Genomic DNA, 14,570 nt, shown 5'->3' on the forward strand with positions numbered 1-14,570 from the left:
TTAATAATCATTCCACATACGGATCAAATGGATCAAATGTGCTAGTTAATAACTCCAAGCAGTTTAAGTGTGAGTATTGTAACTGATGTAATGAATGTCATCACAATCATTTATCACTGTCAGTTGAATAATTGCAGTGTAGTGGTTTAGATTTTAATTGCTAGAACTAGACATATGGACAGACGGACCAAAAAGAAATTTGAGATTTTTATATCTACTAATGAATGCCTGGCGTTGCACAGGTGATGAAAATGTTTTTGTACAAAAAATTGACTTTTAATCAACATATACAACATTTACCATTCTAACTGACAAATCAAGGTGTGTGTTTATCTCTGTGTAATGTGCTATTTCTGTTTACTCTGTTTATTTCTGTTTAATTCATATCGCTCCAGCTGCAGTGCCTAATGCAGATCTATACTGATTGCAATAGTCTTGTTGGCTATGAGTTTAAGCATTTTTCTTCATGTATAGGCATGCATTTTTCTTCTGGTATGGCTTTCCGCATAATTCTAGTTGCAGTGTCTAACGTGAAGCCATGAAAAATTAGCATGTGTTTTAAGTATGTGCCCAATTTATTCCATGGAATAGCCAGTTACACAGTGTAGTGTATTGGATAAATGGATGTCCATCTACAAAACTGGAGGTTGTAAGTTCAAATCCAGTTTGTAACAGTTTACCACTATTGCTAGATAGATGGTTGTACAGACGGGCAGACAGATTGACAAACTTTGAGATTTATATATTATATTACTGAATGCCTGGCATTGCCTGGGTAATAAAAAAGTCTTTGGATAAACAATTCATTTTTATTTAACATATACAACATTTAGTAATCTAACTTTTAACTTTCATATCGTGAAAAAAGTGTTTTTGGGCAGTTCAAATAAATTAAGAAAAGAATTAAAACAACTGTAAAGATTTTAAAACTTTTTCAAACAACTGTAACTTTTCAATTTCATATCATGAAAGAAGTGTTTCATTGAAATAAATTAGAAGGAAAAATAAAACTGTTGAGGTATTTATATGTAAATGTGAAATCCTTAGCAATATTGGCTAAATATAGTCTGTTTTCCTACGATTACAATAAAAAATTATTAGGTATACAATTATATGATTTTAGTTTGCTTCAGTGTTGACATCATAAGGAGAAAATATGGTATAGACATATAGAGTGGTATAGAAACACATAGTAATTAGCTAATGCAATCACCTCCTGGTAAAAATCATCAAAATCGTCATCATTAAAATATGGTAACAAAACAATATGTTAACCTTAATAACAATAGGTACCTACAATAACTTAAGTGCATTTTCTAGTTATGATCTGCAAGAAAATGTAACATTGCAATGTGCTACGGGCAGAGCTCTTACCTTCAAGACAGGCGTGTAACATAAACTCTGAATCAAAAATAAATAAATTTAGCTTACTAAACACATACTTAAAGGAAGTTTTAGTATGTGTTTTAGTAAACTTCAAACCTTTAACGAAAACTTTATCATTGAACTGTTTGCGAATCTGTTTTTACCTTAACGGTTAATGCTGAACTTGCCATGACAAGCAACGTATATCTCTTAATAACGTATATAATCAGTACAAAAATCGCCAAGTTTTAATTTCGAGAGAATTTATTGTTGATATCGTGTGGCAAAAAATAATTCACTCTAACAAGAAAACATCTGACATCTGAACAGATGACGATAAACTTTGTGATCTATATATATTGATAAATCTCAGTTGACAGGTCTGTCATCATTCGTGGTTTGGTCTGTCCAGCTATAGTCATTACTATCTAATAATAACAGATCCGTATTGCAGAAGATTTGATCTCAGAACCTCTCGGTCATCAGGCGATAACCTAATCAATTAAGCTAGGTGATATGCAACGATTCATTCTGCGATATGAGTCATTATTCGAGTCAAAATACACAGCTCTTTTCGTTCCACAACGTCACTAAAGGTTGCTTTCGTGGATTTTATTAGTACATTTAGCAATATGTCTACTAGCTTGCTCAAATTAGCTATTGGCCATGTGCCAGGCTATTGGCAAGTGGCAGGCAACTACATTACCTGCCACTGTTTATAAGCTGTTTTCAATATTCGTGCAACGCCGGGCATTTGGCTAGTATAAATACATAATAAAGTTAAGAAGAGACATTGCCCCATTATGTAATTGAGTCGTGTTATATGAAATAAAATATATTTTCAAGAATTCACTCTGTCTAAAATTACAATTTAGATAAATAGTTTGCTTTATCAAACAGCAGTGATAGTTATTTTAATTTGTTTTTTAATTGCATTCTGTAATACAAATAAATGAGGTATTTTCTCAAATATTTAAGGAAACAAAGTCGAATAATTTGAACCTCAATGAGGTCTTTGCAAGTTGATTGCATTGTTAAATAAGTTCTTTTTAAGCATTCCATTTTAGGCAGTCTCGTCCAGAAGCACTGTTTAAATTCTAAGACAAAAAACAATAGCTATATACAAATCTTGGTGTTTGTTGATCTGTGGTATGTATGTCTAGTTATAACGATAAAATACACACCCTTGCAACCTTTGCTGCCATTTGGAACTGAAACTGAACTCAGAAACAGTGGTTTTGCAGACGGGTGCACAAACCGCAATGCCAGCGGCCACCTTGCCATGCTATGAAGTAATTGTGAACATACTTATTACACCTGCCAATCTTTAATGGTGTGCGGGACTGCCAGTATACTAAAAGAAATATTCGCGCCCAGACTTCTCGAAAAGATTATAAATATATGTATATATAGCATAAACTTAATTAGACTTATAGCGCACATAGAAATAAACAAATACTTTCATTTAAAAGTTACAATAGTAAATGTTGTATATGTCGACTAAAAATAAATTTTTGTGTCAAAACTTTTTTCATTACTCATGCAAAGCCGGACAGTCGGCTAGTTGAACATAAAAGAGGCATCAGTGGCGAGCGGGCTGCGAAGGTGCGGCTGCATTTAACCCAACTACTCAATGTTACGCGACTGGTATATTGACCAAGTTGTATGCTACCCAGTCAACTGCATATGACTTCAAATAGACTGTAAACTTTGCCTTGATAAGAGTTGTTACAAAGTAAACCAAACTAGAGATAAGAACCAAATAGCTTTAAACGTCCATTACTCCTCCCCCTTCTCGCGCTCACTCACAAATTTACTTCGCTCCTTGCCAGACCACGTCCCTTTCGACGTTTCAAAAAATAATTTTTTGACAAAGTAACTCAAGAAATAAGAAGGAGAATAGAGATTAACAGGAGAGAAAGAGAGCTTATCACCATCGGCCGCACGACGGTAGGGTTAAGATAATTGGGTTTATCTCTTGATAGCGGTTCGCTCACTCTATCTTTATAAATTTCTAGCATTTATTGAAGGCATAATTAAAGTTAACCCTTATCGACATCTAGCTCGCAGTTATCTTCTATTTGGGTAGCTCTTGTGTTCCCATCTAGACACTAGTGCCACAACACAGCAATATCTTTTACTCTTTGCGAGCATTTCTACTGGCGCGGCTGACACCAACACTATTTATCTCTCCAAATGTGCGCATGCATTAGCTGTAGATAATTTCTACGAGATACAGCTAGCGAAGATCACATGATCGTCTTTCACTATTAGCATATACCCTAGCTATTTATACCAGAGTTGTGTTAGATTCTGTTAAAGTAAGCCATGGTGTTGTCGCTGTCGGCTGTCAGGCGCTGGAATGCTGACATTGATGTTTTTGGTTAATGTCAGCTGGGTATGTGATGCTGGCAGACTTTCTTGTTAGACGTTCATCATGGTAAGTATAACTTGTGTTTATCTATAATTTCTACAATGCGCATTCATCGAGATTCCATTATTGTCTAGCATTATCAGCAGGTATCATTTCATATACATATCAACTCTTTTCTTTCCGTGTGTATCTAGAATACAACTTCATGCTTTTTATGTTGAGTTTCGTATTACTTTTTATAAATGATTGAAAAGTGTACATAGAGTATTCCGACTGCTGTATGTTCTCTTCTATTTCTGTATGATGTCTGTATGATAGCAGACGTGATTATGAAGCAGATAAGCAAACCAAAGTGTCCAGAAAGTCAAATTTATTGACGCGGAAACTGACTTTGTTGGGGTGAAGGCCGTCAAAGTTGAAAATGTCTGCCATTTAAAAAATAGTAATATATTTTGACAAAAATGATGTATTATTGGACTGCAGGTATGTCCGAGGGTAACAGCAGCCCTGTAACTAACAGCAACACGTTTGTTGAGACTGTCAGAAGCAGCGCTGTTCAGAAAGGAGCGGAGAGCAACCGACCAGCCTCAGAAACCACTCATGCCACTCTAAATCCCGCTCAGCCATCTCATCCTCCCATATACGGCGCTTCTCACGCCTCCGCTGTTCAGCCAGATGCCATCCCGGCTAGCTATATGGGAAGACCTGATTTTCCGGAGGTGGATAACTTTTTTGGTACTATAGATACACGAGCGGTGAGTCAGGCAGCGACAATGCCTCCAAGCACTATGCCACTCATGACGTATGAGGACAACTTAGCGACCCTCTCCACCGCCCAAGGATTGTACGGTACGGGTACACCAAAAGGCAACCCCTATTATCACTCCTCGGCCACAGATATCTACAGAACCGGAAACATGTTCTCCGCGAGTTCAACGACACCTCTACTCTCCCACCACTACTCTGTCACTCCAACCAGGTAAATTACAAAAAAAATTTTGATGAAAGATTCTACTTCAAGTCGATGGTGTTGAGATCGTCAAAGTTTGGTGGATTAAGGAAACACATTTTTAAAAGTTCGGGCCGGTTCGGTATCGAGCCAAGGTTTCTTGTTATTTATCGGTTCACAGCACTTTTTCAGTTGCTTTGCTCGACAACTTTTATAAAAATGCCTAGCGAATCAAAATATTCACTTACATCTGATTCTGCGAGAGGGTAGGTATATATATTGCTATGCAAGCTTCAGACAGCTCTGCTTTGCTCAGCTCTGCTCTAAGTCCATTCTCATCTTCAAAGAAAAAGGCACTTCCTTATGTAGTACATGTGGGGCTAATTTTTGCATGAGAATATGAGTCTATTTTTTAAATTGCCATGCAAGTCAAGTGCTTCTACTTCATTTTAAGCTGCTATTTGCTTTAATAAGCAATATCTGACCAAAACTATAGAGACAATCAATAAATAAGTGCAATATCTATTGATAGAGCCTGGGATCCTGCAGCCTACCCAAGTCCTATAGGACTGGGTTACTCCTTACCCGCTACTCCGCAATACCCAGGCTACATGCTTGATCCAAATGCACCAAGCTCTTGGACAGCAGGCTATCCTATGACAGGGTTTACAAACAGCACTCAGGAAATTCGGAGGCATCTAGACAATGTTGCTGATAGTAAGTTCTATAATACAATAGATCGAAGCCAGATGGAGGTCTACAGGACATTTCCTAACTTTGGAAGCCTTAAAATGCAGGAGTTTTTAATAAATAAAAATATTGCACATGTTTAAAAAAAGTGCTGAACTGTTTCGAAACATGTGTGATTACAAGTAAACTCTTGGATGGAGTTTGTGAAAAATCAAAAGCTGCTTTTATCATCTTCTTTCACTCAATATTATCAATACTTTAATTCAACATGCCTCCAACAAAGCCATTCTGAAAAGTAAATCTAACTATAGGCATTCCTCTTACCACTGTATTTAAGCTCTAATCTTTTTGTGGACTACCTTTTAATATTACTGGTCAGTCACGCTTGGCGTGTAACTAGTTGTACTGATAGCGGCTGAGAAATTAATATGAGAAGATAACGCAGGAGGTCCAGGTACAGACATATTATGGACAATCCTAAAAGAGATTCTCTGAAAGAGTTCACTGGCGTTTAGAAACAAATTAGCTGATGAATGAGATCAGGGCACGCTGTTATTATCAAATACCTGCGCTTTCTCTTTACTATTGTACTAGCAAATTTATTGCTTCATTTAAGCAAACCATAGATAAATATTATTGAAAGTTAATTTTTTGGAAAGACAAACTTCCACAATTTTATAAAAGATGTATATAAAAAATTTGAATTTAAAATTAATGTTGTATATTATATTAGCTTTATTAACTTAAATATTATTAGTAGCTGACAACCAATCAAAAAATAGTTTGTGTCCATGAAATTACTAAACTGTGCAGTATCAATAGGGATTCATGAACTATTGCAATGCATTCGCAATGATAATGCATTAGAAATGAATTAGTAACATATTTGTAATTAAAATGCATTTGAAAGGCATTAGCAATGGTGATGTAGTGTATGCTTTATTATTGATTGCATTTTGAATAAACAATATGTATTAGTCTGATGAAGAAATAATAAAGTTATATAATAGTTGGTAAAGGAAGCCTCACACCATTTACACACCATTTAAAAAACTTTGTCCAAATTATACAATATCTTATCTTTGTGTTTTGAGCCAGCATCGTTCTCCAAGGAGAGACGACTACTTACTTTTTCATCCTACTGAAACTTAATAGTACCCTTACCACTATATTTAAATGCTGAAATACATCAGAGTTATTCAGAAAGTCACTTCTTTAAAGTTTAACTTGTCACATTTCTTTTGATTAAAATAGGTCTTTACCGACACATTATAAAAACATTTTTGCTTGGAGATGATATAAATGCCAAAGAAAGTTTTAAAAATCCTCATCAAAGCTATCATAAAACATTATTAAATGCCCCGCAGTCTGTTCGCTGTTTTCAAACAAATTACACTTTCATTGGCAAACGCAGGCAGGTTAACACACATTCTATGGCTGATATAAATACTCCCCCCTCATATATCTAGCTACATGGGAAAAAAAATTGTGAACTATTTTTAATATTTGGGAAGTAATTCAAACTAGAAGCTTTAGCTGCGGCGCACAATGAAGCATTGCAGGTGTCCGCCTGGCAACTACAAAGTTTTTCAGAGCCAAGCATCCAACCGCTTTCATGGTAATAAAGCAAACTGAACATCATCTCTCTTAGTGTGCTTTCTGATAAGAATGGCCGTATGTCTCCAGATAATTAATAAGTTTATATGCATTTACGGCCCTTGAGCAAACAGTTTTTGATTGTCCCTGAGTGTTTGCAGCGTTTTATATGCAGATGTTTATGCTGGAGTTTGCTAACTCCTGTCGAGGCTGCAGGCTGAGTCGCTTGTTTAAATTTGTGTCATTGGTCAGTGTCAAACCTGTAAAATTTCCTGGTTGTACAGGCTCCAAAATGTTCCAAACTATTGCTTCAACTTGATCGATTAAAGCGGGTAAATGTAGTCGTGAGTAGAACTTGAAAAAATCTGCAGTGTAATCTTGAAGAAAAGAAAATAAGATAAACTGTCTTTTACTTTTACAGACAGTGCTTCATTTATGACCGTTTTGAAGTTTTGGAAAAATTTAACTTGAAGCAAATTAGTTTTGTAGTGTGAATTCTGATTAGCTTGATAATATATTAAAGGTTTCCCTTTATAATATAATAATGATTTTATTTGTAAGCTTTCTTTGATACACTGATAAAATATAGGAACATATAACAGTCTACAATAACAAAACAATTCTCACATAGAATATATTGGCCAATCCGGATATATCTTTAAATTACTGCTCCATTATGACCTCAATGCATATCAAAAGCATGATTGTAGAATTGCTAATATTTTTATTACAACTATTCTATTTTTTTCTCACGTAAGCACTGTATATGATAAAATTATTTCAGTATAAAATATTTTGTCCTCAAACCTTGAACAACATAACGTGATAAAGTTTACATGAGCGAGATCCGATTTATAAATATTTCTGGTACTGATTAATCGATGTCTCATCTAAAGAAATCACACTAAAAGGAAGATATTAGTATTAAGATATCAATGTAGATATGAAGATATTGGAACAACTTATAATAAAGTAAGCTACATAATGATCTTCAGCCGACGACGAGTAATGTTTAAGTATAGCGTCTGTCCTCTCAGGAGTGAGCGCGGCGTTAAGGAGAGCCGATGTTGCCAGCAGTGTTTAACTTAGTCAAACGGGTATGTGGTAAGCTTGTTGACACTGCGATAGCACTGCTCGGCATAATCAGGTTTTCATGACATGCGTGGAAACGGGATAAGATAAGGTCTATGGTACACTCCACTTTAGTTCAAGCTCTCTTCAATTGCCACACTCATACAATGGAGAATGGGAACACAACGCTGAACTCAGTAACGCCCCTTCAAGTTACGTACTAGTTCTAGGAACCAAGCGGAGAGCATAATTTTTTTTAACAAAATAAGCATATTTAACGAAACAGAAATAAGTTTTAAAATTTATTAAGAGCTCAATTTTCCGATTATATTATATCACCCGTGTTAATCCTTTTGCAATTTATCGGATCTTGATAGCATTTAATCATTTAATTACAATTCATTAGAAAAGTGTTCAAGGAAAACTTCAGAATGTAGCCCAAAACAAAGCTGGGTTGCCAATCTGATCAGAGTTACTTATCTCTGATCAAATTGGCAGGAAAACAGACTTGCGATAGCTCTCTCAGTAGTTGATAAGATTAATAGGGTCACCAATGTTGCTCTCTACTAGACGGTTGTTATAATGCTACAATACTTCACTCTCCATTTCCTTCACTAAGCGTGTACCATAGATCTATGTAACATAGATCTATGTGCCACAGCTTTATTAGCCATAACTCTATGTGTCATAGCTCTATGTGCCAGAGATCTGTTTACCATAGCTCTATGTACCATAGATCTATGTGCCATAGCTCTATGTGCCATAGCTCTATGTACTATAACTCTATGTGCCATAGCTCTATGTGTTACCGTTCTATGTGCCATAGCTCTATGTGCCATAGCTCTATGTGCCATAGCTCTATGTGCCATAGCTCTATGTGTCATAGCTCTATGTGCCATAGCTCTATGTGCAGGAGATCTGTCTACCATAGCTCTATATACCATAGTTCTATATACCGTAGCTCTATGCTGTCTAAATGACCACAAGCAGTTATTTCAAGATACTACTGTCTGAGCACGTAGTTACACTATGTGCTGGTCATTCATCTCAGTTATGGCAGTAAATAGATACAATGATGATTAGTTTTCTTGTCATAAAATAAATATATATATTATATAAAAGCTTATTTGAAAAGTTGAATCTCTCTGCACTACAAATCTGTTTCGTGGCGTCGCTAGTCGGGTGTCTTAGTTTGAAGAAAACCTTATCTTGTTAATAGAATTACTCACGTCATAGAATTACTTTTGAACATAGCGTAGGATAACTAAATAGTTATAAATGGATTATATTATTAATAACTAGAGAGTTAGCATAGGTTAACTGTACAGCGCGCCCTCGCCATACGATTTTAATCCGTTTCATGGTTGGCATCGTATAGCGAAAATGTCGTATAGCTAGGTATATACTTATCCTTTTTGTCACTTGGAGTCATTACAGTTCTGTTTCGAGCTTCTACACTCTTCAGGTGACTGGTGGCAAATAACCTGAAGAGTACAGAAGCATAAAACAGATCTGTAGTGACTCCAGAGGAGAACATCTAGTGGAAAAAATATAACTGCAGTTATCCTATTCCAGCACCCAAGTTATTTATAACATTCCGCACTTTTCAGAGCGTAGAGTGCTGGTAGCAGTAGGTCTGACTACTTATTCATCATTCCATGTTCTGTCTGTTGAAGTTCACCATTGAGTAGCAGCCTTGACAAACACAGCATGCCTTTCTTACAACTCTGCTGTTTCCAGTCCACATCTTTGCCCTACATGTCAGTGGTTCCTATCAGTTGTGGCTACAAACATTTATTTATTATCGATTCATTGTAAAAATTTAAAAATGTTATAAAACATAATTGAAAATTAACAGTATTTAAAAAGTTTTTTTAATATTCAAATGAATCATGGAAATATAAGTTTCATTCTATGCTATAGTTGCCGAAGATCCTTATTATGGCGAGAACAGAGAATGTGTTAATTGCGGGGCCATGCATACGCCCCTCTGGCGAAGAGATACTGATGGACATTACCTATGCAATGCATGTGGTCTCTACCAGAAAATGAATGGCTTGAACCGTCCACTACAAGTTAAACCAACGCCTACCCCTCCAAAGAAGCAGCCCAGTTCATCGGTAAGACTTCTTAATTAAGAATATTCTATGAGATTTGTATATACGTAACTATGAACACATCTATGAGAACATCTATGAACACATCTATGCGTACATCTATTATCACATCTATGTGTACATCTATGAACATATCTATGAGCACATCTATGAACATATCTATGTGCACATCTAAGAGCTCATCTATGACCACATCTCTGCGCACATATTAGAACACATCTATGAACACATCTATGAACACATATATATGAACACATCTATGAACACATATATGTGCATATATATGAACACATCTATGTGCACATCTATGAGCACATCTATGACCACATCTATGTGCACATCTGTTAACACTTCTATTATTATTATTATTATGAGCACATTACTTTGCTTGCAGTAGCATGTTTGCACTTCTCTCAAAGTACCATCTGTTGTTTTATAGAACACGCTGTTGAAGTCGTTACAAAATAAAAATAATCAGATTCATTACTTCTGACAGCTTTTTCAGAAATGTACCTTAGTTAGAGATGTACCTTAGTCAGAGATGTACCTTAGTCATAGATGTACCTCAGTCACAGATGTACCTTAATCAGAAATGTACCTTAGTCAGAAATTTACCTTAGTCAGAGATGTGCCTCAGCCAGAGATGTACTTTAGTTAGAAATGTACCTTAGTCAGAGATGTACCTTAGTCAGAGATGTATGTTCGTCAGAAATGTACTTAGTCAAAGATGTTCACCTATTAGAGATGTAGCTTATTAAAAGTGGTAGCTCTATTAGAGATGTAGCTCTATTAGAGATGTAGCTCTATTAGAGATGTAGCTCTATTAGAGGTGTAGCTCTATTAGAGGTTTAGTTATGTTAGAGATGTAGCTCTGATAGCTCTATAGCTTTTATTAGAGAAATTACATGCCATGTTTATCTATGTACTTACCAATCAGGTAACATACCATTATATTTTCGACTGTGTAGCACTGAATTCCATTGAATTCTAAGCTGGAGTGCTCCACAGTATACCGTATATAAAAGTAGGAGGAAAAGCTAGTAAATTGACAAGTCTATTTGTAGGCCGGACTGAGCAGGCGTACTGGACTTGTCTGTGCTAACTGCAACACTGGCACTACGACTCTGTGGAGGAGAAACAATGAAGGAGAACCTGTCTGTAACGCCTGTGGACTGTATTATAAGCTTCACAATGTAAGTGCTATGTCCATGCATCTAGAAGAGCTAATATGGCTCTGAAATAAAGACAATGCGTATATCTAATGCCGTAATGGTGTCCAAATGATTCACTTCCTTCTAAAACCACAGATAATGACATTGTGAAACTGTTTTATCAAATCATTGATACCAAACCATTGCTTTCGATGATTAGTTGTATTTGTTGTACAGTAGGTAGTTGTACAGTATAAAATGTAGTATTTTTCTAGATACTTTTTTGCGTTATAATACTTTGCTAATCATGAACTACATGTACTAATGCGATTGTTATACAACTACAAAAATAAATTACATTTCATATTCACACATTTTTGAGAAGAAATGAAATAGACCTACAATTTAATTATGGAATCTTAAATAGTTTTCATTTAATTTAGTATATTCACAACCAACAGTTTGAAAGTATTAAACTGTTAGGTAAGTGGTAGTTAGCGTGCATTCAAATCATAAATAAGCTGGAGTTGTGTACCCATGAAAAGGAAGCGGCTTAAAAGCTGTGATTACAGGCCTGCTGATATGAGCTGATCATGAATTGCCCAATAAAAGACCACTTACTCTTTTGGCACTATCAGAATATATAGATATGACCTTGATCATTTAAAAAAGATTTGATAAAAGATTTTAATTTATATATTGCAACAAACTTTAGATTTGTTTCTCTCAATTTGTGAATTCAGATGCTGCTTATTACAAACTTTTACTGCTGCCTAAATGCTGCTTCATGTAAGTGGATAAAATGAAAAATATGAGAAAATAGTTGTTTTCATAATTCTAGCCCAATTAAAAATGTTTTGCTACATTTACACAAGATTGATCGAAGCAAAACAAAATTTTAAGCATTATTGAACTTTGAACTTTGCTGAATTGGAACTGTTGTTATAGGGATATAATTTTGCTTGCTATAATAGAGAGACAGAGTCATCGTATAGACTCAAAGTCCTCAGCAGTATATCCTTAGGAAAGTTAGCTGTAATAGAAATGTCTATTATTATATTTAAAATAAGATTTGCCTTTATGCATATATTAGACTATCTTAAACAACACTTTGCAAAATCTTCAGACTAATAAAACCTGAGCAGTCTTTACTACAATAAGAACTGTGCCCGTCTGTTTGAAGCCACTCTTACGGGTTAGAAAAACAGACTGCTTTCAGTGGGATTAGAACTAGTCAGTTTCAGCATGGTAGACATACACCTAGAGACAGACACACATACACAGACATTACACCTGAACATCTCTCACGGCGCACCGGACAGCGAGAGTACTAGTAATAGTAATAACAACATTAATGCCAGCATTAACATTTTTATTTAGCCAATTTGGCTGTCAGCTACCTAACAGTTGGTGTTTGTCATTGACTACGCTGCCGCTAGAAGACATGCCAAAAGACCGTAAACTGTTCTACAAGGCAATTAGTTCTGAATGACATCAAATAGTTTGTCCCGTAATTACTTTCCCAAAGTGCGTGGATTTGTCTCCTCTCCACCAGCTGTTGAATGTGAAGGTGTTATTATTGTTAGACTAGTATTTGTATTGTTTCGATTTGCTGCCAAAGAAGCTGGAGAGTTTGACTTACGACCAAGCAGCCTTAATTGAAGGAAAAATGTCAGACAATTGCTGAGCAAAGCATTAACTGACCTATCTGAATATTTTTATGAACAGCGAGGTTTTACTCATTCCCGCAAACCCTAATTATGTTCATCTCTCAACAGCCAATAAACAACGTTGGAATTTCTTTTCAGAGCTCAACGTATTTGATCAATGACTTTATTTCAATCTGTGTAACACTAAAGCTATGTTTATGATTTCTGTGCAGGTGAATAGACCACCCTCTATGAAAAAGGAAGGAATACAGACTAGGAAAAGAAAACCTAAAGGAAGTGGAAGCAGCAAATCAAAGTCCAGCTCAAATAGCAACAATACTAGCTCCAACATATCATCTGCTCATCACAATACTGTCCAGCCCAACACACAAGATGGTCAGTGTGAAACAGCTTAGATCAATTATTACACATAGATAGATAACTCTCAAATAGGAATGTCAAAGCTAAGAAATAATGTGTTAGAAGCTAATTGGTTTAAAATGGTATACATTATGGTCAGCATGTATTACAAAATGTAATACTTATGGTCAGCGTTTATGTCATCAACTACCAAATAATTAAAATACTGATAATATTAATTCTTTTCAACTTCCATCCAGCCTATTTTACCAATCTAAAATGAAACAAACTTCATTACTGCAGGGCCAAGCATGCTACACGCTGCTGTGTCCTATCCCTCATTCAACCCTGCTAACAACTTGACAACATCACAAACCTTGCCAGGTATGAAATATCTAAGTCAACAGATTCCTGGTGGAGTCCCCTCAGCCCATCTTGCAGGGGCCGCCAAAGATGACCAATACAACAGGTGGGACAATTTTTCTTTATTTCTGAATAATTTTTGTAGCTTTAGGCCGATCTGCGCATATGCTCGAAAGTTAGGGAAATTTTGAATATTAACGAAGTTATTTTTGAGAAAAAGAGAGTTAGTCAATGCTCACAATAGATTCATGCTATAACAGTAACACAAAAGCATTGCTCCAAACATTTGCATTGTTAGTACACCATTCCATAACAGTAGTAGTCTGTATGTTAGTCAGTGCTCCATTGCATTTACACCGTAGATACAGAGAATATCAGGCATCGCCATTCTACACACCAACCATACCACCTAACCAAAACAATTTGCCCCACAAGGTTGACTTTAAGACTCCAACTAACAATGGTATCAAGGAGGAGAACAGCTCTACTCAAGTAAAGGAATGAAGTCGAGTCTTGATAGTTGCTGCGATAAAAAATTCCATCCGTTACAAGGATTGTAAGGTAGTTGGTGTACGACGTCACAATGATTAATATTTATTAATTCATTACGCAGTTGGCGTATTTGGTACACACAACATATCAACTTCTTTCTAATGAGATCTACACAACTCAGAACAACTGACCCATGTTAAGAACTTGTGTGAAACGCTTTCAAGATTCTACCTAAATGTAACATACCTTACTGGCAGTCTCAAAGAATCCAGACCACTCAGCTAAATTTGCCTATACACGTATCGGTTTGTGAGATAGGATTTGTGCCATATCTAGCCATAGAATATGCTAGGAATTTGAAGTGGTTTATCCTGCAGATGTAATGGAGGCTGT

The 14,570-nt window shown here is 35.8% G+C and overlaps 1 protein-coding gene across 1 annotated transcript; it reads left to right on the plus strand.

Moving 5' to 3' along the window:
* Window positions 1–3,200: 3,200 nt before the first annotated feature.
* LOC137385964 (GATA-binding factor 6-B-like) lies at window positions 3,201–14,535 on the plus strand. Its single transcript, XM_068072596.1, has 8 exons — window positions 3,201–3,315; window positions 4,223–4,718; window positions 5,221–5,405; window positions 9,969–10,165; window positions 11,227–11,355; window positions 13,196–13,358; window positions 13,626–13,791; window positions 14,048–14,535. Exons 2-8 carry the CDS (start codon window positions 4,225–4,227, stop codon window positions 14,187–14,189), a joined length of 1,476 nt encoding a protein of 491 aa, XP_067928697.1. The 5' UTR covers window positions 3,201–3,315; window positions 4,223–4,224; the 3' UTR covers window positions 14,190–14,535.
* The last annotated feature ends 35 nt before the right edge of the window (window positions 14,536–14,570 follow it).

This window comes from Watersipora subatra, chromosome 1, assembly GCF_963576615.1.
Source record: "Watersipora subatra chromosome 1, tzWatSuba1.1, whole genome shotgun sequence".
Taxonomy (NCBI): domain Eukaryota; kingdom Metazoa; phylum Bryozoa; class Gymnolaemata; order Cheilostomatida; family Watersiporidae; genus Watersipora; species Watersipora subatra.

Bases quoted from the DNA above. Each gene is read 5' to 3' on its own strand.
- LOC137385964 (XM_068072596.1), top strand. From the start codon at position 4,225: ATGTCCGAGGGTAACAGCAGCCCTGTAACTAACAGCAACACGTTTGTT. The intron at 5,406-9,968 runs GTAAGTTCTATA...TCTATGCTATAG, and splicing joins TCTAGACAATGTTGCTGATA to TTGCCGAAGATCCTTATTAT. The intron at 10,166-11,226 runs GTAAGACTTCTT...GTCTATTTGTAG, and splicing joins AGAAGCAGCCCAGTTCATCG to GCCGGACTGAGCAGGCGTAC.